Source organism: Adiantum capillus-veneris, chromosome 23 (assembly GCF_014529385.1).
Source record: "Adiantum capillus-veneris isolate H3 chromosome 23, ASM1452938v2, whole genome shotgun sequence".
NCBI lineage: Eukaryota > Viridiplantae > Streptophyta > Polypodiopsida > Polypodiales > Pteridaceae > Adiantum > Adiantum capillus-veneris.
In genome coordinates, this window is record NC_140953.1 from 21,122,483 (window position 1) to 21,149,899 (window position 27,417).

Below are 27,417 nucleotides of genomic sequence, written 5' to 3' on the forward strand. Positions count from 1 at the left end.
GGGTTCAAGACATGGGGTGCGGACTGCCCCGAATTTACAAGCCTACCCGAATTTACTTTTTTCCCCGAATTTACCAAATGTCCCGAATTTACAAATGTGCATCTGACGGCCCGAATCACCTCAACCGTAGATCCCATTTGAAGCCGCACGTGCGAGATAGTGTGGAGGGTGGGCCAGGGAAGATAATGGTAGGCTAGCAAGTAGTGATGACGTCAACGATTTTAGTGGGCTATAGGAGAAGATCTATAGCATCACTGTTGTAGGCCGATAGAAATTCATTAATGGTGAACAGCGACAGTGCAAGTAGCTTTTGCAGGTCAGCAATTTGGTGGAATGGCCAGCTCAGAACTGGTCAATTTGTCTTTGCAGGCCCGCTGGAAAGCGTGAAATGAGCACTGATGTGGATCCTTGGCATCGTATGGCAGGCCAGTGGAAATGCATAGTCGAGGAGCAAATGGTGCATCAAGGACTGAGTGTCCTGTTGATTGCTCAATTAGAAAAAAAATAGCCTTTATTGAAGTGGGCTCACACACAAAAAAGGAAACACAAAGTCAAAAACAAAAACACACACATCCCTAAGTTTAGGTAGAAAGCTTAATGTCCTCCAAAGGCAAAGCTTAAGCAATCCTAAGAGCGTTGAAAAGCAAAGATTTGAGAGACTTAATCAAGGATCCAAATAAGGTATGAATTAAGCACATGGACGCTCTATCGAACAGCATAGACGAGCACTTTGCACACACATGAATTGCACAAGCAAATGAACAATGCAAGGAGAGCAATGCTAATGCAAAATGGACACAAAAGCACATTAAAATTACGCGCGCGCACACACAATTATTAGAACGTCATTATAATCACTAAATCAATTAATTAAGAAGGGTAGTGGCTTATTGATATTGCCAAGAGAGTGCCCAAACTTAATTAGTGATTGTAGTGAATAGAGAGTGGATTATTAGATATGAAAATAGAGATAAATTGATGGATAAGCCTAGGTATGGAACCCTTGGCTCTCATACCACTTGTTGGGTTAGATGCAGAAGCATGCTTCCTAATCACCAATGACTTAGCATTGAGCTATGGTGGATGAAGCCTTAGCTTGTCCATGGTGTTAGGGTTAGGGTTAGAGGGATGGAGATCAGGGTTAGGTTATGCAAAGGGCAAGAGCGTAAGGGGGGGGGGGGGGGGGGAGGAGAGAGAGAGAGAGAGAGAGTAGTCACAAAAATAATTCTCAAAGTGCAATTACTTCATTAGAAAATAGCCTCTTAAGTTTGCTTAGTGCTTTACAATCATTGTCTAAAGTGGTTGCACCCTCTTGCTATAGTAGTCCCTTCAAGAAGTACTTTGCCAATGTCTCTAATGCTAATCATTTTAATCATTGTAATCTCTCCATCAAACTCCTGGACTTCTGGGCATAATCTTCCACTAATCGGTCTCCTTGTTTAACCTTCTTGTTTTCTTCAAGATATAAGTGGATGTCTTTTCTGTTCTAAAACTAGCTAAAAATTCTGTGGTTAGTTGATTATATGTGACAAAGTGACCATGTTGGAACTGGCTATACCAATTCATTACTGCTTTCATTAGTCACGCAGCATACTGCCTCATCTTAAGCATGTCTCCATAGAGAGCATCATAGGCAATGGTTGCCCATCTAGCTTCAAATTGGGCTACCTAAAAATCTAGGTCTTCATATTTTTCTCGATTGATTCAAAATTTACATGCCTTGATCTATGGTGGTTTCATTACTAGTGGTAATGGTGCTACACTTGCAAGTGGTACAACTACTGTTGTTGGACTTGCCACTCCATGTGTTGGTAGAACAACATTAGGTACTCTTGGTGGATTTTGTGCATCTTCTGTTGGTGGAACTAGTTGAATTGGTGTAGCTACTATTGGAACTAGTAAATTGGTGCTACTCGTGGAACTACCCCAAGAACTACTAGTGGAGCTGTTGCACTAGGTGTCAATTTGTCAGTCAAGTAGGTGGTGGAGATGTTGACATATCTATGGGGCTATGTAGTTGTATTATGTTTAATGGTTTGATTGGTGTATTGATTGGTGCTATTGGTGGTAATGATGGTGGAAAGTTAAGTGGTCTTCTAACTGGTTAACTTTCTACTTTAGTGAAGATGTATGAATTAATTCATGAAATACCTGTAGTGAAGACTTTGAGTATTACAAAGCACTTATGATTTGATGTATATTGCGGTTGAGGTGGTTGTCCTTCTCTTTCTTCTGCTAATTCATTGTTTACTTCGCTTATCTGCTCTGCATGTTGCTCTCCTCCATCATAGTGAAAAGGGTCTGGTTTGAAAATACGTGGTGGTCCAGCAGTTTGTTGAGCCCTACTCCTTGTAAAATATACATGCTTAGATTTTCCAAATGGTGTTTCTTCTAACATGCATTACAGGCACACACTTGGTCTGTTTGCATTTATCAAACATACACGGCCTCAAGGTCGTCGAGCCCACAAGATCACTACTATGTATCCTTGCTCATAATTAGATACTAAATTATTTCCCAACAACCTTAATCAGTAACATTCTTTTCATGGATTTGTAACCTGGAATAAAACGCGATTCTTTTGGGCTACAAGGGGTAACTAAGTAGTCGGTGCGTCTGCGGTTGATCTTTAAGCAAACATTTTTATAATTGCATATTGGCCCAACGGTATGCACGTGATCTTGTCCCTTGTGCATGTATTTGCTTTTCTTATTTAATTCAAAAAGCGAGCTCAAAAGAGAGGTTCCGCTTAAAATAAAAAGTAAAATGGTTTATTCAAAATTAGAGTTTTCATAGTCTAAAAAGGGTTTTCTATTATCTAAGAGATCAATGAGAGCCTAAATAGAATTTTCTTTTTATTCTTAAAATAGAGGCCACCCAAAAGTGAATGACACCTTTGTGTTCGCATGTCCTCATCTGCGACACGCATCAAATGCAAATTAGATCATATTTCTAACCATCTTAATATCCAAGGTGAATTAAAAATAAAAACCATGATCTAATTCACATTTTCAGAACATATCCCCATATTTAGTTTAGGTCTTTTCACCTTTGACCATGTACTCCAATTATTCATCATAAATACTTAATCATACTTCAATCCATAAGGCTGTAACTCCTAAAATTAGTGTTGTGGCAGTGCTTTGAATATCTAATTTTTGTGTCTCATTCTAGACGATGTGTTTGGGCTTTAACGGGAAGTCTCATCGAGTATGCACTTTCTATCCCCGAAAAATTCAAGAGTTCAATATCACCTACTTGAGTCCTCAACTTTTGATGACATTACAACTTCCTTCCCCACATTTTCAGCCATAAGCTCTCCTACACGCGTGTTAGGTAAAGGCGGGGTGCCTCACCGTGCTTTGCCCGTGTCCGCCGGCCAGTGTCCGGCTGCCCACATATATTTCCTTATTCTTTATACATACAAAGAATAAGGAGCTCTCACTCACACTCTCACATGGTACTCAGACAGTGAGATTTGGGAGCTCCACCCCACATCCTATGTCCTGCTCTCTTTCCCTCTCTCTCTCTTTCTCACTCTCCGCACACGCACCGCATCCGCGCACTCACAATTGGTATCAGAGCCATGGTGACCGCGGAGAGCACGACGGCTTTGAGAGCTTTGAGGCGATAGCTCGCTCGCTGTCGGCGGCGGAGAGACTAAGAAAGCTTGGAAGCTTTGTGGGAATGCAATGGGAGATTGTAAGCTCAGTTGAGAGTGATGTATGCTCTTATGGAAGCTCAGAGAGGAGTGTGGAAGATTGTGTGTAAGTGAAGGTGCTGCCCTAAAAACTGTGTACGCAGCAGCACTGTTTTCAGATTCGTTTTTCTCCTTGTAGAATGCAAATCTGAGAATTTCTTTCGCGTTGCCAATCCGTATCGACGTGGTCTACAACTTTGCAGAAGAAATGTTTTGCAAATTCCTCACCGTTTTGCTGATATTCAGCTCAGACTGACTGTATACAGAAATTATAGGTTTTTTGTTTTCGCATAGTGTGCGCGAGTTTGATGCATTTTTGGAAGCACGGCAAGTGCTCGAAGTTAGATGCATTAATTCTGAGCTGAAGATGCAATTTGAGCTTGTACAAAGCTTGTGGTTTGAGGGTTTTTTGGTAGATTTGGGCAACGAAGTACGAAGGCGTTTACACACCATCGAAGCGGTCTCTTGAGAGACACGGTTTTTGGAGCACACAGGTAGCGCTTCTTTCATTGGTTTTCACAGGATACTTTGGCAGTGATTTTATGCTTAGATTCATGGTCTTTGTGAATGGGTTTGCATATGGTTATGGTGCATAGTTGATGCCCATTATATATGCATTTTGACGAGCACTTTCAAGTGCCGGTGAGCTCTCTTGAGAGCATTGTTTTCGCATTGATCAAGTTTCCAGATTGCAAATCTTTTGGACACAGCTTTGTATTTTTGTATCCACTCTCACAAGAGTGAGGAGTTGTGTATCCTTCTTTGCTTGAGACAGTGGTTTGCTCTCAGCTGGGAGAGTCTTGTGATCTCGAGCATTGTTTGCCATAGTTTTGGCATGGAGACGCTTCAGGTTAGAGGCGATTCTCGTTGACGATCGCGACTGACATGTTGGCACTACGGCCATGATGGGCATATTAGGCGTCGTTGCTTCAGGCGTATGAGGCAACGGAAGAGACAGATGCATGGTGCTAGTGTGACAGATGCTAGAGAGTATGCATGTGACGGGCATGTCACTTTTGAGTCTAGCTTGCCTTCAGACTACTTTGTGTCTTGGGATAGCACATTGTCTACACATTTTCTACTAGATGAGCATCAGTTTTTCACGTGACGCCACGTCGTGATTTGTTTTGCTCTTTCTCTAGTGGGAGACTTGGCTGTGTGCAGTTTACTGATGGTTCATCATATGACATAGAGGGTGCTGGAGATATATGCATGTCTTTACCTAGCGGTGCATTGCTTACGCTACGAGATGTACGTTATGTACCAGGACTCAGTCAGAGTCTCATTTCAGTGCGTCAGTTGCAGAGTAGTGGACATTGTCTATTGCTTAGAGAGCGGTCATTTCAGATGCATATGGGGATCACTGGTGATAGCCAGAGGTGCTAGGAGTGGTCTGGTATACCCTTTGCATATTTCTGACACACGAGGCAGTGTAATCTCTGTGTATTTGCAGCCATGTTTGGAGCAAGAGATGAGGCGTGTCTCTTTTGCAGATGTGCTGCATGGAGAGCAAGTTGTGCATTTGTCTTGTGGTGATGTTCACGCAGACAGTGGTATCTCTGGGGATGCATAGCTTTGCCAGTCATCAGTTGAGGTGACATCAGTTGCGCCAGAGACCGATGGATTGTTCTATGATGCGCCTGATACGTTTGAGGGCGACAGTGTCCTTTAGACAGCTGTGTGTGATTGCAGTGGTGCTGATTTTTCGGTTTTACAGTCATTCTCAATGGACATGCCTTTGCCAGATGATGCTGACATGGTGATACATAGTCAGGTGGTTCCTGATGAGGATGCATATGGCACTGGGGTTGCTGACAGGGATAGGTTGGCACACATAGTGCATGTTTTGTCGGCTTTCGGATCTCTCCTGGCTGACCTTTTGGTCTCAAGACCTAATCTTGCTTATGCGGTTGGTGCATTTGCAGTGGGAGATGTCGGTTGTGCGATGACTGACAGTGGCATTGTGCATTGTGGAGCCATGCAGGTCGTCACTCGATACCTGCATCATGAGTGTCATCGTAGCTCTAGCCATAGCGGTATGCATGTTGCATCTACATTAGAGCATGTTTGGAGTGAGCCAGTGGGCATAGGTTGAGAGGACTTACTCATTCATTCTCTCTTTTGGCCTCTCACATTGGCCATTAAGTGGGAGATTGTTGGGTTTATGATGGCCATGTCCGGCCGTAACTGCTACTAACCCAAGTGTATAGTACACTTGAGCCACTCTTCAATATATGTGTACATTATAATTGGGGGCCTTAATCTTTGGCTCACCCCCTTCCATACGTGTGTCTCTGTGCTCTTTCTCCCTGCCCACAACTTCTCCTTCACAGATCCTGCTTCATCAACGCGTTCCTCCCCCGACCACGGTATGGACTCTCAAGTTCATTTCCACAACTCTTGAGCATCAAGTCACTAATCAACTCCACAAAACCCACAGGATATGTTTCTTTTGGTCCCATAGGTCATAACTCTCTCTCTCTCTCTCTCTCTCTCTCTCTCTCTCTCTCTCTCTCTCTCTCTCTCTCTCTCGCTCGCATTCATGTGTGTGTGTGTGTGTGTGTGTGTGTGTGTGTGTGTGTGTGTGTGTGTGTTTTGGAGTATTAAACTATATACTTTATTCACAATTTGAACAATATATTCAAAAAGAGACATGACAAAGCTCAATAACCGTGAAAAAGAGACAATTTGAATTGGAGTTTTGATGTTTAATAACATCTAAAAAGTAAAAATGAAATAGCAGCAGTAGAAGAATTATCCCTGCCAGCAATATTGTACGAACAGTACTTGAATTTAACAATAAAAGAAGCCGGAATCCTTACCTGCAGCCATCATGTAAACAAAAAACTCGTTAGTTATTTTGTTTAAACATGGAATGCAGGTATAGGGCAGATCCGACAGTTGTGATCCATGTCCCTTTTATCCTTGCATTCAAACGAAGTTCATTTATAGGCGTGGATCAAAGAGTAGTCAATTAAGATTTAGTCCAAAATTGTAAGTGGGTGAAAGCTTAGTAAAGAACACAGCTAGGGAAAACTAGCCTCTTAACTATTGAAAGAGCCTAAACAAGTTTTAACCTATTATGGAAAAAACCAAGTAACGCTTTTAGTAATATTTTAGGGCCACAAAAAGATTTAAAACTAAAAAACTATTTTTTTGAATGTATAAATATGCAAATATTCTTCTATGAATATCAGTGATTAAATGAGATCTATTTACCCCTTTCGAGTTTTATTTGGTGTCCGAGTCATTTTATCAGTATATTGCATTTCTCATGACTGAAAGTAATGACTTGCTACTATTATTATCTAAGAGAATATATGGTAGTAAGGAAATAAAGAATACCTTAAGCTATCTCATAATAATGCCGATCTGAGGACAATTTTCTATTATTTTAACAGGCTGTAGTGTGTACATCTAAGTATAAATAGTCAAATTAGGTTCTAATAGAAGGGGAAACCTACGAGTTTTTTAGGTAAAAATCTACCTTAGGGAGGAAGAATATACTCTCAATTAGCATAGGGGCTGAACAAATTTACGTAGGGGCTGAACAAATTTACGTATTTGCTCTCAAAAATAAAGAGTAGCCGCAAAGAAATTTATTTATTTCTATGTGCTTGGAAAATATATAGAGTTTGTCTGTTCGGCCACTAGTATGAGCCCATTAATTTATAAAAGAAAAAAAAATATGCTATATAGAGAACATAAACCACCTGAGAGGAGGAAGATGCGACCACAAAATCAGTATCCATTTGTTTATATGCCATGAGTGTGGTACTTTGTAGATGCTTTGTATCCCGTTGGCGTTGCAAATGTGCGAATAGAGGTATACGGGGATAAAGAGTTATCTTGCATGTGCTACTATTAATTATGAGTGCCTATGCTTCTGATGTTTGAGAAGCTAAGGTGAACTACACAATGTAATGATGTTGTATAAAGGCAACACAGTGGAGTTCTTCTCCCACTAGTTGTGTTCAAATAGACTTCAAGTTTGTGTGTGTCTGTGTATTTGAGCAAGAGGGAGCCCGCATTGGAACATATCATGCCAAAAACCCGTTTATTTGCTGCAATCGAACGTTTTTTATTGCAAGAACCCCCCGTGTATAGCAAGGCTTTTTCGCGCACAAACAAATTTTGTTTTTCTTAACTTCGCGAACCTAGTGCCCATTTTACCTTGCAAGAGGAGCGTGTAATTGTGTTTGTGTGTGTGTGTGTGTGTGTGATGTTTATTTGCAACTATGGCACAGGCTACGTAGCTATTCTACATAGAGGCTCTGTCGAACGGGTATGATATGCATTTATATATATATATATATATATATATGAACCTATGTGCTCAGTTTATACAACAGTATTTGTATGTTAGTCTGTGTGTGTGTGTGTTTTCAACAGCCAGTGCTTCAAGCCACCTGGCTTGTAAAGGCACCGTTTGGAGGTGCATCACTGCAGCTACGTGTTGGCTTACACAACTCAGCTTGAGTTTTTTTTGTTTAAAAGAACGGAAAGAGAGAAATTTATGCAATAGTTCCCACATTTCCACATTCCACTATGCTAGGGAAGGTAACGTATCAAAAAACCGAAACAAGCCGGTTTTAAAGGATTGGGTACAGAAAAAAATTCTGCTCCTTAGACCTAATTTTCAAAAAACTTCCTTAATGTAGAAATCCGAAAAGGAGTATATCTAAACAATAATTGTCCGTTTGACGAGCTTTATAGACAATTTTGCTATGTCATTTAGGGCTTCAAGCGATCTCTTATCTTTGCCAGGTAAGTTCCTACCCTAAACGGAGGCGTAGGTACAAGTAAAAACATTTCTGTCTTATTTACGAGTAGTCTTAAGTATTGTGTATGCTTGTGTACTCCTGTTTTAGCATTTTAAAATTCGATGTAAAAGTAGGAGTTATCATACAGTGTGTGTGTGTGTGTGTGTGTGTGTGTGTGTGTGTGTGTGTGTGTGTGTGTGTGTGAGAGAGAGAGAGAGAGAGAGAGAGAGAGAGAGGGGACTCTTTTTTGAATTATAGCCCATTCTCAACAGCCAGAACTCAAAACCACCTGCTAACTAGGTAGGTCCCTTTCACAGATTGATGTTGACAAACTTCCGTGACAACAGATTTTTCGCACGTTAAACCGATCATGCTTCAGACAAGATAAAGTCATTGTAGCTACTCAGCTTGGACACATTCTAAGCTTTCGTCAAATGTAAATACAACTCTCTTACAAATTGCTACAAAACGATGATGAAAGCCATCTCATAGCTTGAAGATGTGAGGTTGAGCAAGTGCAGGCCTGATCCATTATGTCATTGTTTATTGTTGGGAGTGTTGGTAGCAAAATTGAAATTACAAAACACTCCAAATAATCTTTGATCGTGATTGATGCTGGTGTGTTGATACTTCCAACGTTGCCAGGTGGCCACACTACCGCAAAAAACTGTCTGGAAGCCGACCGACTCCTGATTACTTCCCAGAAGCCGATCGATAACATGCCCGCTTCACCGCACGCACGATGTCCTCAATCTGCAAGGTGACCAAGTGCTTCTCAGTCCATATCATCTCTCCAAAACCATCGGCAAGCATAATTCTTTATCCTTAACGAAAACAAGAGATTATCCATAACAAATGTTGTGATACCTGAGGTACGGCCATGCGCTCTAGATTTGCTGCATAAGGCATCGGCACATCAGCCCCTGTAATTCTTTCCACAGGTGCATCAAGATACTCAAAACTTTCTTCGACAACGCTCATGCTGCAAGAACAACAGTATAGGCATTTGATAATATTATCACTATGGAAGGCATACAAAGCACATGCAATGAAGGTCAAAATGAGGTAGCCTTTTCAAGGAAGTTACTGGCACCAATATACTATGCCATTCATGTGATTATGAAACTGACTTTGTGGACTGGACAGGAGACAAATTCCAGCTACCTACAAACTCTTCTCAACTTAAAAGATCACTTGATTTAGAGTCTGCTGTCGGCAAGTGCTATTGATGCAAATCGTGAGGTCTATTGGCTTCATTATAAACCAATATTTAGTGGTTCCCCGATCACGTGTTCTCCCCAAACAATTGCATTTACAAACAAAGACATCAGGATGGGCAGTATACAATTTTAGTATCTAGCTTACATAAGGATTTAAGAATCTCTTCATTTAGAAATTGTTATGTGGAGTTTGATTTCTAGCATTAAGTCTTTCTGATGTCTTATCCTTGCTAATTTATAAGATCAGAATTTTCGGTAAGTGCTTATGAATTAGTGTCCACCTGTGTGGCTTTTCCCTCCTCCCATCTGCTGATTTAGCCCACACTGTACATGTGCTGTTTTTTCATTCGGAGAGCCTCCCCTTATGATTGTTGTAGCCCTCTCTAGTAGAGGTGGTTGTAGCCCTATGGGTAGTTTTATTAACTAATAGAAGGATCTTTTCTCAGGAAAAAAATAAAATTAGTGGCCACTATATGGGAGCTAGCGTTTTGAATCACGTTTCAAATAATTTAGATCGCTTTCGTTTGCAACATTTGAAACTACTTTGGGCTGGACACTGCTCATGCACTACGAACCTACCTACAAGAGGCAAAAGATAACCAAAGTAGTACATAATACAAAGTTCCAAACTTAACAATATGCGACCTTGACTTCGCTGCTTGGCTGCTTGTCCAAATTATCAGATTTATCATGCATGGCTGGACAACAACTATGACATCCCTACTCACGTCATCAGTGCCCAAGAGCAGGTTTGTATAGAGTTCATTCATGAACATACTCTATAAACAAACGAACTCAGTTTCTATCACCATGTGGAGATGATGGGCATACTCAACCATGAAAGAGCAAAAATACTGGAAGCACTAAAGATTTAAACAAGCGTTACTAAGTACAACAATAAGCGGGCTTTTAAGGTCCCCACTTTTATGTTTACTAATGATTGTCTTGAACATCCCAAAGGAAGAAAACTTGAAAATAAGCTTACTATGACACAAAAATAAACCAACATTTTTCATGATTCTTTTGATTAAGTATCCTTTCTCGACAAGTAAAGAAATAAGATGGCAAGAGTGAACAAAAAAGTAGATTTACTAGAACAAAGATGAGAAAATCTAAATAGTTGCGAAAAAATGACACCATATTTAGCAAAACGAGAGATGTTCTAATAAATGTGAGGCATACAGATGATACTCAGATTGGGATACTCCAGTTCAAGGCATTATATCTACTTTGAAACCCAAAAAGTTTGAAATATCTTAATGTCTAAGAAGGGACTATTTGTGGTTTAAGCAAAAAAGCAGTTTTAAGTACTCTGCTATTAATGGATTTTGCCAAAAGCTTCTACTATTAAATTTTACTCTTAAAAAGCATGCATCAGCTGTGCCACATCATCCAGCCAAACAATTGCCAAGCTGTCACAAACGGGAGCACGCACGAACAACTAGCTGAAAATAAAAAGAATCTAACAAACAAAGAAAATGGAGTATTGAGGACTAGGAGATGGACTGGTCCTCCCTCCCCCGCCCCCCCCCCCCCCCCCCCCCCCCCCCAAAAATATATATATATATATATTAAAGGGAGAATCTTTTACAAGCACAACCACCAGTGACCAGAGTAAACCCTTCAATTCTAAACCTTAGACTTGATGATAGTTCCTTCTCCTTCATAAACTCAAGATACTAGCTCTCTACTAAGCAATCCTCCAATTTGCTCTAAAAGCACAAGAGCTCTGCAAACCATCTTGGGATTCAGTTTTTGGAATCCCTTGAGCGTAGGCGGAAGCATCCCTACTCAATTCCCAAAGGTAGAGAGAGACTAGAGTCATAGTTACCCGAAACGGGAATGGGAACAAGAGGGTTCAGAACAGGACGGGAACGAGGAGGAGGGGGGGTCGGAACAGGAACGGGGACAGAACGGCAGACTTAAGTAAGGCTTGAACTACCTCCATTCAGCTTAGTTCCAAATAAACTCCTAAACAACCCCAAAACTACCCCCAAATGTCACATGCACATCTAACCTTATGTGTACGTGAACAAGCTACTTCATGACTAGGGTTCAGTTCAGTTAGCCTAGCTTAGGAAGTGTTTTGGCACTTTTGTGAGTCTGTTTGCAGACCGTGCATGTCCAGGCACTTAGAGTAGATGCATATCCTCTAGTTGCACACAGCATGATCATCAGATTACCATCAAAACCCATCAAGAGCATTTTTACAGCGCATAGACCTATTTTAGCCATTTTTTACTTAATATTAATAAGTGACCTTGTTGGGAAACTGGGTAGGTCAAATTGACTCATGCAGTATATAAGAAACCCTAGTGCTAGCACTTTCTGGCAGAAGAGGCAGCAAGGACAAGTGTCCAACAGAGCACCTTCTCAGCAAGACTCCCCGACAAGACAGCTAGCGTTTCTTTCGCAGATCAAGCCTAGCGTTTTGCTACAAGATTCAGCTCTGGCATTTTGCAGTTGCAGATCAGCCCTGGCATTAGCAGATCCCAACATTCAGCCTAGCGTTTTTGCATCAAACATCAAACCAACCCTATCGTTTTGCAGATTCCCGGCGACAAAAGTACCATAATTGCATCAGCGTTTTGCATTTTCAGCGGTTAGTCTCCGTACCACAGCCCCCAAACATTGCAGATCTCACTTTCCAGTAGCAGATCCTCGCCGCACAGTCAGATCAGCCAGCATTTGTAGATTCAGCCCGCTATTCGCAGATTTCAACATTTGAGTTTTCAGCGCGTCGTCGTCGCATCGTTGTCACCGACACAGAGTCAAAATTCAACAGATACAAGATTTGCAGATTTCAGTCCCTAGTGTTTTCAGTTTTCAACCCGCCTCGTCGTCGTCGACATTGTCGGCAAGATCATTGCATTTAGACCATTGTACGAGGATTGTGCAATCAACAGCATAGACCTCTCTCGCCATAGAAAGTGGGGCCCTTGGAGGAGGGTTAGACAACTTTTCTAGTGTCATATTCTTCTCTCTCTATCTCTCAGTCTCAGCACCTTCATTCACAGTGTTTACCACTTTGTCTGTGATCATTTGCACTCTCTCATGAAAGGAACGGAAGGCTCTCCCTTCCGTAAGTAAAAGGAACCCTTGAGCACAGTTCGGAGCACTCATCTTGAGCAAAGTTCAGCATTCACTTCCGCTGCACCTTACACCAAACCTGTCCTCATACCACAACTTTCTTGTGGTAGGGTGGTAGGGCTTGTTGCTAGCCATTCTCTTTGGACTTGTTTTTAAGTCAAAGACAAAAGGGAGTCCTAGTCATACTAAATATGAGGCTCCCACACATTGGATATATCTCAAAGGCCATTAAATATGGCCAAGTATGTGCAACCCCCATCTCAATAAATACCTCCCATGGTCTGTAATTGTAACAGACTTGGACACCACGTGACACATCCGACCCTATGTGTCGTGGACAAGCTACAGGATGACCAGGGTTCAGTTCAATCAAGTAAGTCTAGAATAGGAAGTGATCTGGCACTTTGTGAGTATGTTCGTAGACCGTGCATGTCCAGACACTTAGATTAGATGCATATCCTCCGGTTGCACACAACATGATCATCAGCATTCCCCTCATTTTACAATGCAGAAAACCTATTTTTTACATTTTTCACTTATTATTTTTAAGTGACTTTTGTTGGGAACTAGGTAGGGCAATTTGCATAAGATAATATATAAGCAAACCAGAGCTAGCACTTTCTAGCAAAAGAAGTAGAAGGAGCGCTTGCTCACAGGCAACTTCTCAGCAGGACCGCAAGTTCTCTAGCGTTTTTGCATCACAGCAGAAGAGTTGGCATTTTTGAACAAGAACCCAAATCAAGGAACATTTTGCTTCTGCATCAGCCTGGCGACAGCAAGGAACAGATTAGCTCTAGCATTAGTGGTTTGCACCAGTAGATTCACAGCGTGTTTGCAACACGACCCATTTTCAACCCTAGCGTTTTTGGTTTGCAAATCAACCTCAGTGTTTTTGCAGATCTTCGCGACAAGACCTCAGATAGCATCAGCGTTTTCAGTTTTCAGCAGTCAATACCCACAGTAGAACCCCCGAACCTCGCAGTTCTCACCTTCCCGCAGTAGATCCTCACCGCACGGTCCGATCCAGTGTCGTTCACAGTTTCAGCCCGGAAAACGCAGATTTCAGCATCTGCGTTTTCGGCGCGTCGTTGTTGCATCGTCGTCATCAACATCGTCATCGACATAGAGTCAGAAATCAACAGAATAAGATTTGCAAATTTCAGCCTAAACATTTTAAGATTTCAGCCCGTCTCGTCATCGTCCTCATCGTCGTCGAGGTCGTCGGCAACTCCAAGCATTGTAGAGATTTGGCAATCATAAGTAGACCGCTCTCGCCATAGAGAGTGGGGCCTTCGGAGGAGGGTTTGACAACATTCTGGTGTCGTGTTCTTGTCACGTGACGCAACATCCAACCCTATGTGTCCGTGGACAAGCTATAGCACGACAAGGGTTCAGTCAATCAAGTGATCTGGCACTTTTGTGAGTCTGTTCGCAGACCGTGCATGTCCAGACACTTAGATTAGATGCATATCCTCTGGTTGCACAAAGTATGACCATCAGATTCGAGTCAGATCCCATCAGTAGCATTTTTATAGTGCATAGGCCTATTTTCCCTATTTTTGACATTTTTCACTTATTATTTTTAAGTGACTTTTGTTGGAAAGTAGATAGGGCAATTTTGCTAAGTTGTATAAATAGAAACCTAACGCTAGCACTTTCTGGCAGAAGAGGCAGCAGGAGCCCATCGCTCAACAAGCAACTTCTCAGCAAGAACCCTTGGTGGCGATTTCCCTCCAAGCAAAGACTCCCATCATCCTAGCGTTTTCATCATCAAGTAAGCATCGCCATAGACCCCCCAATCATTGGCGTTCTCAGCAAGAAGTTTCATCGCCAAAACACTTTTCTGCTTGCGTTTTTCCTCCATGCAACCCTAGCGTTTTCTGAACCTCCATCGCCCTCTATGTGCATGGCGTTTTCAGCAATAAGCATCAGTAGTTTTCAGCAAATGAAGACCATCAGTTTTCAGCCCTAGAGACCTGCAGTTTTCAGCCTAAAGACCAGCAGATGTCAGCCCGCAAGAACCTGCCCACTTCAGCGTTTTTGGTATCAGATAATCTCAGCCATCAGCGTCTTTGGAACAGCAGTAAAACAGCCGCAGATTTTCAGCCAGTAGCGTTTTTGGACAGCAATTAGAAAGCTTCAGAATTCAGCCCTTAGATCGGTCTCGTCATCCCCATCGTTGACATCGACCTAGCATAGACTTGCATCAATCACATGCATTCAGTTTGTACCCGTTTGTGCAATCTATAGTAGACCACTCTCGCCGACGAGAGGGGGGCCTTCGGAGCAGGGTTTTACGTCTCTGGTGTCGTATTTCTCTTCTCTCTCTATCTCTCAGTCTCATACACTTGCACGCACAGTGTCCATTCACTTTGTTTATGATCATTGCACTCTCTCATTAAGAACGGAAGGCTCTCCCTTCCATAAGAACAAAAAGGAACCTTGAGCACATTATGGAGCACTCATCTTGAGAAAGAACAACATTCATTCCGCTGCAGCTTACATCTTCTCTCTCTATCTCTCACTCTCATGCACCTTCATTCACAGTGTTCATCCACTTTGTTTGTGTACATTGCACTCTCTCACTAAAGGAACGGAAGGCTCTCTCTTCCGTAAGTATAAGGAACCTTGAGCACAGTTCGGAGCACTCATCTTGAGCAATGTTCAACATTCACTTCCGTTGCACCTTACATTGGTATCAGAGCTTTGGCAGTATTTTGTATCACTCAAGGAAAGAACCACATAATTTTTTTTGCTTGTTGCGATCACACGTAACCCAAGACTTCCTGGGCGTGTCGATTCCTAATCGTGTTTTTGAAGAGTGACAAGAAACCCGAGAAAGAAGGGCTTGTCTAGCCTCCCCTTGTGCCTCTTTTCACTCATTGAGAGCGGACCGTGCACTTAGCGGCCAGCCAATCGACGTGAGGTGGGAAAAAGCAACATTGGTGTGAGCGCAAGGCCGCCAAGGGGTGCGCCCGCAACAAAGAGCAGAACTCGGATGAAGAGAAGCTCCTTCTCTAACACAGATTGCAAGCTACAGATAAACCTCAGAATCCTCAAGAAACCAAGACCCCCAAGAACCCAAGTTCCTTGTGAACTTAAGAACCCAAGACCACAAGAACCCACGATTTAGTGGATGGTCATCACCCGAAGCGCAATGGATACTTCACATGAAGGTGGTGAGCATGGGAGTGGCGAACAAGAGTTTCCCCCACCATGAGGTTTTTCCAACCCTTCCCCATCTACGACAAGGATTGCACTAACTCCTATGGAGGCTTTACACCCTTTTACCCATACCCACCCGCCCCTGGGAAAGTATTGAAATGGATTTCATTTTTGATCTCCCGAGAACACAAAATGATCATGATGATTTTCCGATTACATGGCACGTCTGAGACGATTGTCTCCGACAGAGACCGCAGATTTATGAGTTTGTTTTGGAAGGCAATTTGGGAGAACATTGGCACGCGGTTGCAGTTCTCGTCATCGTTCCACTTGCAGACTGACGGGCAATCTGAGATTGCCAATTCAGTGGTTTTAGATTTATTGAAGTCTTGTATCTCGGATCAGAAGACTCAATGGGAAAAGAACTTACCTTTGGTGGAATTTCCCTACAATAACACGATACACTCTTCGACGGGGAAGACGCCATGTGAGATTTGTTGAAAGTGCTGCGAAGGTTCCATCCTTCCTGAGCACGAAAGATTAGATATTGGAAGCGGATAAATATTCGCGAGATCTGGGTACGGCTTTTGCCAAGGTTCGCGAGACTTTGTAGGAGTCTCAAGAACGACAAAAAAAGGCAGCGGATCGCCATCGTCGCGACTTGAAATTGAAGGAGGATGATTGGGTGCTCTTACGTTTTGAGAAGGCACGCCTACGTAAGAAAAAGAGAAAGGAGAGGCTTTTTCCAAAGCTTATTATGCGATACTACGGACCTTTCCAGATCACTGACAAGATAAATGATGTCTCCTTCCGATTGAAACTGCCAGATACTTGGAGGATTCACAATGCATTGCATGTGAATCTCTTCAAACCTGTTAAGGGTGATGTGCCTGATGATGGGGAGCCTGATGAGCAACCCGCAGTGGAAGAAAACGAGGAGACCCTTGTTCCTGAACAGATTTTGGCACGTATGGATACGAAGAATGGTAAAGTCCGAAGGCGGTTCTTGGTTAAGTTCAAGAACTTTCTTGCATTTGATGCGAAGTGGATGGAGGAGGACCTAGCAGATACTCCTCGGATTGTGAAACTTTAACTCGACGTTTTGGTTTAGCATAGTCTACTCCAAACGGAACCGAGAATTCAGCTTGGCCGGAGATCTAGTGCAATGGGATGCACAAGAGGGGAGTCACTCCGCTCCCTTGTCAACAGATGCCTTGATTTTGATACTAAAGTCACTAATGTCTCTTTGAGCTTCAAGGATACTGAGAGCTGACAGTATTCTGCTGGATGACTTTATGAAATGGAATTCCTGATAATGATACTGATTTGTTCTTGACTTCTTTTGAGTGCAGGAACTGATAGCCGAAATGACTGCAGCATTTTGGTCTGATTGATCTCCAATAGACATGGTTGCAATAGGGGTTAGTCAATCGGACATCGATGAGGTCCCGATTGGACCTAGATGTGATTGCTAGCTACATTGCCGATAAATCATGGTCTAAGATCCGAATGAATGTTGAATGTCATGTGATGTCGTGTCATGTGACTGTCGATTTTGTACATGTGCTAGATGTGTGTTCCTAGTACTAACAGTCGGTGTCTGCTAAGACGGTTTATGGCTTTTGTCGGTTTTGAAGGCGTAATCGCGGTCGATTACAATGCTTTCAAGAGGGGGGTATGTCACAAAGTGATGACGTGGCGGACAGCAGAAACCCTAATTTCTGCCAGAAACCCTAATTTTCGGAAATCGCGGAGGCTAAAAAAAAAAATGAAAATGATAAGCGACGCGAATTTTGCTTTTTTTTATTGAAAAAAAAAAGAGAAAAGACTCTCTAAGAGAGAGAGAGAGAGAGAGAGAGAGAGAGAGAGAGAGAGAGAGAGAGAGAACTGATGCTTTTTATTTTAAAAGCTTTTGGGGCTCTGCTTTTGGGCATCCCTTGTATCTTTAAATAAGTGGTGAGGGCTTCACTTCTCGGAGCATCTTGACGCAGAGTCTGAGAGTGAAACCCTAACCGCTCTCTTGTACTTTGATGATTGATTAAGACAAAAAGAAATACCGAAAGGGACGCCAGTCTTTGGGACCAATATCTCTAGGCACGGAACTCCGCCGGGCCAATGTACATCTATTGTGATCTGTGACTTGTTTTGAAGTGGTTATTTGGTGCTGTCACAGTTGATTCTTGACTTGGAGTGTCCAAGTCTGTTACACCGCACCTAGACTACGACCACAAGCATCACAATATACTTCGAATGACTTTTGCAAATCTCGCAAAGTCAATATAGTCGTGTAATCAATTTCTCTTCAATGTCTGAAAGGTTGTCACCTCTGTGGGTCCCCACGAGAAAGGAACTCCTTTCTGGGTCAGAATGTATAAAGGGGAAGCAACCTTCGTAAACTTTCTAATGAACCGCCGGTAGTAAGAACATAAGCCCAAGAAGCTTCTAACTTCATAAATATTCTTCAAATCATGCCAATCACATGCCCAAGAAGCTTCTAACTTCATAAATATTCTTCAAATCATGCCCATCACATATAGTGTCAATCTTGGACGGATCCGTCTGTACTGCTGTTGTTGAGACGATGTGTCTCAAAAAGTGTATTCCGGCAAGAAAAATTCACTCTTCTTGGCATCGATAACTAACTTGTGATCGCAATGCCTGACAGACCTGTAGCAGATGGTGTCTATGTTCTGTCTATCCTTAGAGAAGACTATAATGTCATCAAAGAAAGTGCCGACAAAAGATCTGTACTCTCTAAAAAATCTATCCATCATTCGGTTGAAAGTCGTTGGAGCATTGGTAAAGCCAAAAGGCATCACCAAAAATTCATATAAACCAAAGCTCGTCCGAAAAGTTGTCTTGTAGACCTCTCCCGGCACGATTCGGATTTGATGATATTCGCTTTTCAAATCGATCTTGTTGAAACAAGAGGATCTTTGTAGTCACTCAAAAATATCATCGATTCTAGTAATCAAAAATCTGTTCTTGATGGTGATTTTATTGAGAGCTCTATAATCAATGCACATTCTCCAAGATCCGTCTTTCTTTAAAACCAACAACATCGGACAACAGTAGGGTGAAGTACTCGACTGGATAACACCCTATTCCAAAAAAGGTGTCCGGTTCGGTGTTGTGCTTCCAGGTATCAGATCAATAGTATGATCCTCAGGACGAGATGGTGGCAACTCGCTTGGCAGGCCCTCAAAAAAGCAACCGGCATGAGAATGGAGAAAATCTTGGCGTTCTTTATCAAGTTCAAACATATTCGTTTTGTGTTTATCATTTAACTCTTTCAAGTAGATTGAGTAAACAAACAGACTGTATTTCATTAATTTGGAAACGGCCGAAGCCGATATAATAGGGATAGACTCGCCCTTCAGTTTCACATCAAGTACAATTTTTCGGCCATTTTCATTTGTTGAAGTCGCTTCTTCACCCAATAATCGACTGCGGCGTTGTTCTTATGGTACCATGGGACTCCAAGGGACTCCAAGGACGTCATCACAACCTTCCAAGGGCATTATGTAAAAATCCTCGTGTCCCAAATACCCCTGACAATGCAACCGTAGTTTGCCAATGACAGGTGTAATGGCTATGTCTCGTTCGATTGCCGCTAGAGCTGCCTCTGCTGGTGGTCACATCCGATCGGGTGTAATCTCGAGCCACGCCGCCAATTCAGGTGAAATGAAGTTAGCCTTGGCTCCTCCATCAAAAAAGATCAAGGCTTCTTGATCTTTCACTTTGCCCCAAGCTCGGCAAAGTTATGTACTTTCATCAATCGTGCTTGGGTCACTACTCGTGCAATTTGGAACCAATCCTGCTTTCATCTTGCCTTTTCTACCACGTTCCTCAGCTGCTCTCGAACTCTTTGGCCTGTCTTCAAGTTGTTCTTGTTGTGCCTTTTGGGCGCACTTCTCGGAGACGTGCCCATGTTCTCCACATCCAAAACACTTCCCTTCTTTGATGTAATTGGCCCTCTCTCGAAGAGTGAGCCGGGGTCGTGTATCCTTGTCTTTCTTTTCTTGGGAACTCTTTGTCTTTGTACTTTCATTGTTAGAAGTCTGTTGGTTTCTCTGAGTCAAGATCTCATCAGTGGGGTAAGTCAAATTTCACGAATGTATCGCAAAATCCCGTTACGCATGACCCATCAATTCTTGAATAGAACTTGATTTTCGTTCCAAGCAATATTCTTGGATCTCTATAGGAAGTCCGCAACAAAACCGCTCAATCTGTTCCTTAAACGAGACCTCCTTAAATGAAGAGGTTGGTAGAAAAGAGTTCCAAAATCTCCCGCAATAAGCGTCCAAAGAATCTCCCTTGGTCATCTGAAGATGATTCCAAGCCGTTTGTGTATCTCGTTAAAGAGCCCTTTGAATTTCAACCTTTAACTGGAGCTTTTTGCCTCAGAAGAAGAGTGGACCACCATGTTCAAGCATTTCCCTTGAAGAAAGATGTAGCCCTCCTAATCTTGGGGTGCTCTGAGTAATGCCCTTCAGAGAAAGCTATGTCCAACTACTGAATGAAGGCCAAAGCCCTCGGAGCATCTTGGAACCCAGAAAAGGAGTCAAACTTAATCGAACGTCCACCTTATGTGAATTCTTTTACTTTCTTGCTTTTGTCTTCAAGAAAGTCATATAGGTTGGCTTTGTAAAAATGCTTCTTTTTTGCATAGAACGTATGATCGTCGGAGTCCAAACTCTCTTAGGATGACTCCTCTGTAGAATTGTCAGAAACTGGGCGAAATCTAGGCTTCTTTGCCTTTTTCTTGCCTTTTCCGAAGCCTTGCTTTTTACTTCACTTTTTACCTTTTCTGTCTTCCTTGCTCGAGTCTGTTGCTAGAAGAATTGTCAAAAGAAGAAGAAGAAGAACTAGGTAGTCCTTCAAATCGTACACGCTTCTTCTGCTTTCTTGCCGATGCAAAAGAAGATTGACGACCCAAACAACCCGGGACGCCAGTCCCTTTCTTATGCTTTTTCTCTTTCTTTTTGGATTTGTTGTTTGCATCCAGAAACCGGCTGATCTGTGTTTGAACCACCTCTTGTAATTCTTGCTTTGTAAACATCCTCGAAGAAGGAGTTTCTTGATTGCCGGTTTGATAGATGGTTCTGTGGCTTTCTGCCACTGGGTGTGCACTTCTACGATGGCTTGCTCGGATAAAAATTTTGCAACTTTCGGATCCTTTGCAATTTTAATCATCTGCTTTCTTGCCTCGTCAACCAGCTGTCGACGTTCCATCTCTTCAATCTCGAACTAAGTAGGTCGAGATGGGCCGTACTCTTTCTCTGTTTGATCATGACAATCTTCTTCATGATCTCCTCCCGCATTAGCACATGCAGAAGAAGTCGATTGATTCTTGTTGGAATCAGTAAGTGTCGCGAGAAAAGAATCGGAATTCCTAGTAGAAGAGAAATCGGCCATGCTCGGATACCACTGTAACAAACTTGGACACCCCAAGTCAAGATTCTACTACGACACGACAAAGATTCACTTCAAAACAATTCACAAAGACGACACAGCTCGGCGTAGTTCTGTGCCCATACGTATTGGCCACAAAGATTGGCGTCCCTTTTGGTATTTCTTTTTATATTAATTTGTGTTCAAAGTACAAGAGAGTTGGCAGGCACTCACTCTCAAACTCTACGTCCAGATGCCCTGAGTAATGAGGCCTAGCCCACTTATTTATTGGTACAAGGGATGCCCAAAAGCAAAGCCCCAAAATCTCTAACTCAAAAGCAATTGTCCCAAAAGCTGCTAATAAAAAATCAACTAGCGTAATTTGCAGAAATCCGTAAAGCGTGCGGACTGCCACGTCATCAACGGTTAGGGTCTGGGTAGAAAATCCGAATTGAGCATGAGTTACGCGTAAGATGCAAGCACAAGAATGAAGATGGGTTCTCAGAAGCTTTGAAGAAATGCAGATGCTTTCTAAAAAGCAGGTTGCTTTTTGAGTGCTTTACGAGAAAGCATGTGGAGTCTATGTTTGCATCTCATCTGTAAATGAGATTGCATTCAGGGACGTCAAGGGTGTTCAGGGGTGTGTTTGTGCAAGCATTGTTTTCAGCCCATAAGTTTTTATTGAGTTTTGTACAGGTTCAAACCATTTTTTGAAATTTGCCTTGCGGCCTACGTAATTAGTGACAGCCAGCCTATCTGCTAAAACAGACCCAAAATTGGGTGCCCACGCTTCTGGCTATTTCTGGCAGCCAAGCGACCCCTCTCTCCTCTCTTGGTGTGAGCAACAAGGCAACATCCTCTCTCTCTAAGGCGTGTAATGTGCGGCGGAAGTGGTTAATGGTGAATGCTTAGGATGAGTGCTCAAGGTTCCTTTTACTTCATGAGAGAGTTCCTTTTACTCCATGAGAGATGTGCAACGACTAGAGAGAGAAGAGAGTGATACTGTGAGTGAAGGTTCTCTAGTGAAAGAGAGAGAGAGGAGAGATGGGTCTTAAATCCGCCTTCAAGGGCCCCCCCTCTATCGCTAGAGAGGTATTTGCTTTAGATTGCACAGATATAATGGTCCTAGATGCTGATGGGATTTTGCTCTAGATGCTTGAATCTGTGGGATCTGCAAGCTCGACGAGGCTATGGGCTGATCTGCTACAGCCAACGTCGAGGATGGGCTGAAAACTGAAAAACGCTGGCTGATTAGAGGGCTGAAATTTGAATGTGGAAACGTTGGAACTATGGCGGAAATCTACAACTTCTAAAAGCGCTGGGGCTGAAAACTGACAATGATACAAATCTGTTATTGTAGACTAAAAACGCTAGTGGGCTGAGTGTGCTGATGGAAAAACGACATGGATGTTGATGGTGATACTGCTAGCAAAAACGCTAGAGCATGGTGCTGTTGGTGCTTGTCTGGTCTTATTCTTGAGAAATGACCCCTAGGGCCACTAGTATATGGAATTAAAGATGGGTCGGGCAATGCCAATAAAAATCCCATGATTTCTAAAAGTGCCACTTACTAATGAGTTAATGAACTCATCTATAAGAGGTGCTTCACGTGCAGATAAATACCTGGGTTGGGTACTAATGCAATTGGAACACTCCCTAGTGCCTACGCCTAGTAGAGAGTGGTTGTGCTCATGTGCAATCGGAGGGTGCGCTTGGACCTGCACGTTCTGCGTACAGACTCACAAGGGTGCCATAACACTTCCTAGGGCCACAAAGACTACTCTTTTCCATTCTTGCTAACACTGTCCAGTTCTTACGCTTTCACATGTATAAAGTTTGACCTAGAAGGTTCAAGCGACTCTCAATCAAATGATCCAAACACCAAAAGAATGAAGCCTCTGTCTAAATCCCTTCATGAAAAGAAATAAATTCATGAAAACAACCTCGACCGAAATAGTGTTAACTGCTTACATAGTATTTCTGTTGACATAAATTTGCAATAAAATTCTTACCAGATTTCAGCTCCAATGCCATGCTGCGGCCATCCTTCCTCAACAGTTACAAGCCTATTAGTCTTTCTAACAGATTGGTTGATAGTTTCTCTGTCCAGTGGCCTAATTGACCGCAAGTTTATAACCTGTGGCAAGGGGGAAAAACCATGACAGCTCTCTAAATGCCTGTTTCTTTAAAAATTCAGCTAATTCTTGAAATACGGAGTTACCTCAACATTGATACCATCCTTTTCCAAAAGCTCTGCAGCCTACAGATTGAAAATACCTATAATTATGAGCTATCACAGTTCTTTGAGAAGTTACTAGAAAAATTCCTTTTAGAATATAATTTCTGAAAAGCAATCAGTAAGTGTTTCTTTTTCAATGCCTCGCAAAAGGAGTAAGATGTATACCATCCTAACCTGGGATTTTGTGCCCACTTGAAGCTACAAGGCACCATGCCCTCTTTCACTTTGTTAAAAGTGTTATTATAAAACTCACATCCAGTAGCAACCATCTCACAAACAGAATCCCCTGTTCTTTGGACACATAGCCCATGTCTATGCAGTGGTGCCATAACATCTGGGATCCCAAGCCAAATTTTCTCCGCCCTAACACCTCGCCTAAGCTAATTCTTTGACAGTCGAGCCTAAAACAACTGCTTGTATTCAGGTATCTCTATTGTGGCACAAGGGTGGTTAAGGTACTCTTCGTTATACTCTGAGCTCTGGAACTACTGTGAAGTAGAAGTCAACATCCAATTCCTTAGAGCTCTCCTCAAGGCTAGACTAGTTTTCCAAGCTCTGAACTCCTCAGGAATTCTCCTCCCAATTTTCAAAACCTAAGAGTAGAAAAAGACAACCAGACTCAATCAGATATGGTGCTGCGTTACTGCTCCCTTATCTAGATCCTGACATTTGTTAGATCACTACAATGATTAATCCTAGCCAGAATCTTGAATCCGTCAGAAACAGTCGGGAGAGGTGGCAAATAACGCTGACCTGTAAACAAATCTAGCCACCTCTATGTATACCCAAATTATCTACAAAAAAAACATTTAAGCTCTCCAGACGTTCACATGCCTCGTAAAAGGAGGGAGGCTAGGCAGCTGTAAGAGGAAAACAATCTCTGTTGATCAGCTTCTAATGCCAGTTGACACTTTTGCACACAATATCTTTTAGCAATAAGCATCGAGTCAACAATTTTCCAATTTGGTTTAAAATAACCTATACCTTTAGAGCATACCCAACCATTTTGGAAAAAGCTGTCACAGTTACATCAGACCCCACACGTTCAATCTGTCCATCACATAATTGCACAACCAATCAAAAACCATAGAAAGTCAGCCAAGTACTAGACAATTTACTCAATGCTTCTTACCTTAGCTTTTCCAATCGGGAGAACAAAACTTGGATCAAGAACTTCAGCTGACACAGGGAATGATTCTCCATATCTATGCAAAAACACCTTATAGATAAAGTCACTTCTCTCTTGACAAATCTCACAAGTTATAGAGCTAAGCAATCGTATAAAATTGTTGACACTAGCATCACTCCACCCTCAGTTTTCTGAATCTTTCAAGATAAACACTATCTTGAAAGATGTGCATGCACAAGCGACACACGCACAAATGCATGCACACACGCACACACACACACACACACACACACACACACACACACACACGGACCAAGTGAAGAATCTAGGGGCCAGCTCTCAAAGTGGTTGACCTTGGTGGAGGGATAGACTTTGCAGGTTTCAACTTGCATTGGGAGGCATGAACCTTTCAGCTTGAACCTAGAAGGCATCTCTTTTCCAAACCCAAGCCCCCTGTCTTCTAAATCAAAGAAAATTTTCATAAAAAAACATAAATAGTACCAAAGGAAAGCTAAAGGTGGTAATTAGCATTGTGTTTTATGCACGGTACTATTAATATATATAGACAACAAAACCATTGACTTAGTATTGACTAAATTCCACAATATCCCCACTAACATCATCGGTGCCCAATAGTGGGTGTAGAACTAGGTTCTACCCCTTTCATGGTGGTAGCAATGCCCTTCTTGGGTGTAGAACTAGGTTCTACCCCTTTCATGGTGGTAGCAATGCCACGGTGACCCGTAAAAGGCGGACAATGGCATTTAGTCATAACCTTTTCCCTCAATGGCTGTGTAACGCACAACATGGTTTTCCTCATCAAGTAGCCATCTCGAATGGAATATCCCGCTACTGTCTCCCCATCCCATATCCGTGTGAAAACGTCTGCAAAATCTGTATCCGTGGCATACTGATCGACCATATCCTCGAAGCTCCTATGATGTATCGCGGAAATAGCCAGAACCAACGGCTTTCAAGACAAAGCATCTGCCACCAAATTCTTTTGTCCTTGCACATGGACAATCTGGAAGTGAAACTGTGACAAGATGTTCACCCACTGCATCTACTTTTTCCATAGCTGCTTCTGTGACAAGAAGTAGCGTACACTCTGATGGTCTGTAAAAACAGTAAAATCCGCTCCGAGTAGGTAGTGCCGCCACTGAGTAAGAGCATGGATAATCACCAAAAGTTCTTTCTCATAAATCTGTGCTGTCAATTCCGGCCTTGAGAACAATCGGCTCTCGTAAGCAATGACATGGCCTTCTTGCATTAAGACCCCACCCAGACTACAACCACAGGCATCACAAAATACTTCAAATGACTTCTACAAGTCCAGCAAAGTCAAAATTGGTCCCGTAGTCAATTTCTCTTTCAATGTCTGAAAGGCAGTCACCTCTGTGGGTCCCCACGAGAAGGGACTCCTTTTTCTGTCAAGATATGCAAAGGGGAAGCAACCTTTGCAAACTTTCGAATGCACCGCCTGTAGTACAAACACAATCCCAAGAAGCTTCTAACTTCATGGACATTCTTCATCGGGCCAATCACCGATAGTCTCTATCTTGGCCGGATCCATATGCACTCCTGCTGCTGCTGACACAATGTGTCCCAAAAAGTTTATCTCTAGTAGGAAAATTCACTTTTCTTCGCATTAATCACTAACTTGTGATCTCGTAATGCTTGAAAGACTTAGACAAATGATCTCTATGTTCTGCCTCATCCTTGCAAAAAACTATGATATTGTCAAAGAAAGTGCCAACAAATAGTCTGTACTCTCAAAAAATCATGTCCAGCATCCAGTTAAATGTCGCAGGAGCATTGGTTAAGCCAAAAGGCATCACCAAAAACTCAAATAACCCAAAAGTCGTCCAAAAGGTTGTCTTGTAGATGTCTTCCGGTGCGATTTGAATATGATGATATCCACTTTTCAAGTCGATCCTGCTAAAGCACGAGGATCCCTGTAATCTATCAAGTTTATTATCGACCCTAGGAATCGGAAATCTGTTCTTGATGGTGATTTTGTTAAGAGCTCTATAATCGATGCACATTCTCCAAGATCAGTCTTTCTTCAAAACCAACAACACTGGAGAGCATACGATGAAGTACTAGGCTAGACGAGACCCTTTTCCAAGAGGTCTTTCACTTGGTTCATAATCTCTTCGTTCTGGGCTCGGCTCACACAATAAGGTGGCCGGTTCAGTGGTGTGCTTCCAAGTATCAGATCAATAGAATGATCCTCACGACGAACTCGTGGCAACTCGCTTGGCAGCCCCTCAGAAAAGCAATCGGCACGAGCGTGGAGAAAATCTTGGCGTTCTTTTGTTCAGGTCAAAACATATTCGACCTCCATCCATCGCTCAGTTCTCTCCCAAAAAAAAGTCAGTAAAGAAACTGAGTTCATCAAGTACAATCTCTGAGCTCTTCATTTGTCAAAGTCGCTTTCTCGGCCCGGTAGTCAACCACGGCGTTGTTCTTGTGGTACCAAGGGATTTCAAGTAGAACGTCACAACCTTCCAAGGAAATTACGTAGAACTCCTCGTGCCCTATACACCCGTCATTGCAAACGAAGTTTGCCAATGCTCGGTGTAATGGCAACATCCTGTCCGGGTGCCACTCAAACTACCTTCGCCTATGGCCTCAGCCTGTGGCATAATTCCAATTCGAGCAGCCGAAGTTGGCCTTTGCTCCTTCAAAAGAGCTTCCTGATCTTTCGCTTTGCC

General features: G+C 42.5%; 1 protein-coding gene across 2 annotated transcripts in view; it reads right to left on the reverse strand.

Annotated features, from left to right (window-relative positions):
* Positions 1–8,801: 8,801 nt before the first annotated feature.
* The window catches only part of MAB1 (Transketolase family protein), a 75,564-nt gene continuing 56,948 nt past the window's right edge, over positions 8,802–27,417 (reverse strand). For both annotated transcript variants that reach the window (XM_086496713.1, XM_086496714.1), the window contains exons 9-14: positions 24,704–24,776; positions 24,556–24,621; positions 23,554–23,592; positions 23,345–23,469; positions 9,331–9,445; positions 8,802–9,216 (exon numbers count right to left, since the gene is read on the reverse strand). In XM_086496713.1, the coding sequence (XP_086352839.1) occupies positions 9,157–9,216; positions 9,331–9,445; positions 23,345–23,469; positions 23,554–23,592; positions 24,556–24,621; positions 24,704–24,776 (478 nt within the window). In that variant the 3' untranslated portion in view covers positions 8,802–9,156. The remainder of the gene's footprint in view (positions 9,217–9,330; positions 9,446–23,344; positions 23,470–23,553; positions 23,593–24,555; positions 24,622–24,703; positions 24,777–27,417) is intronic.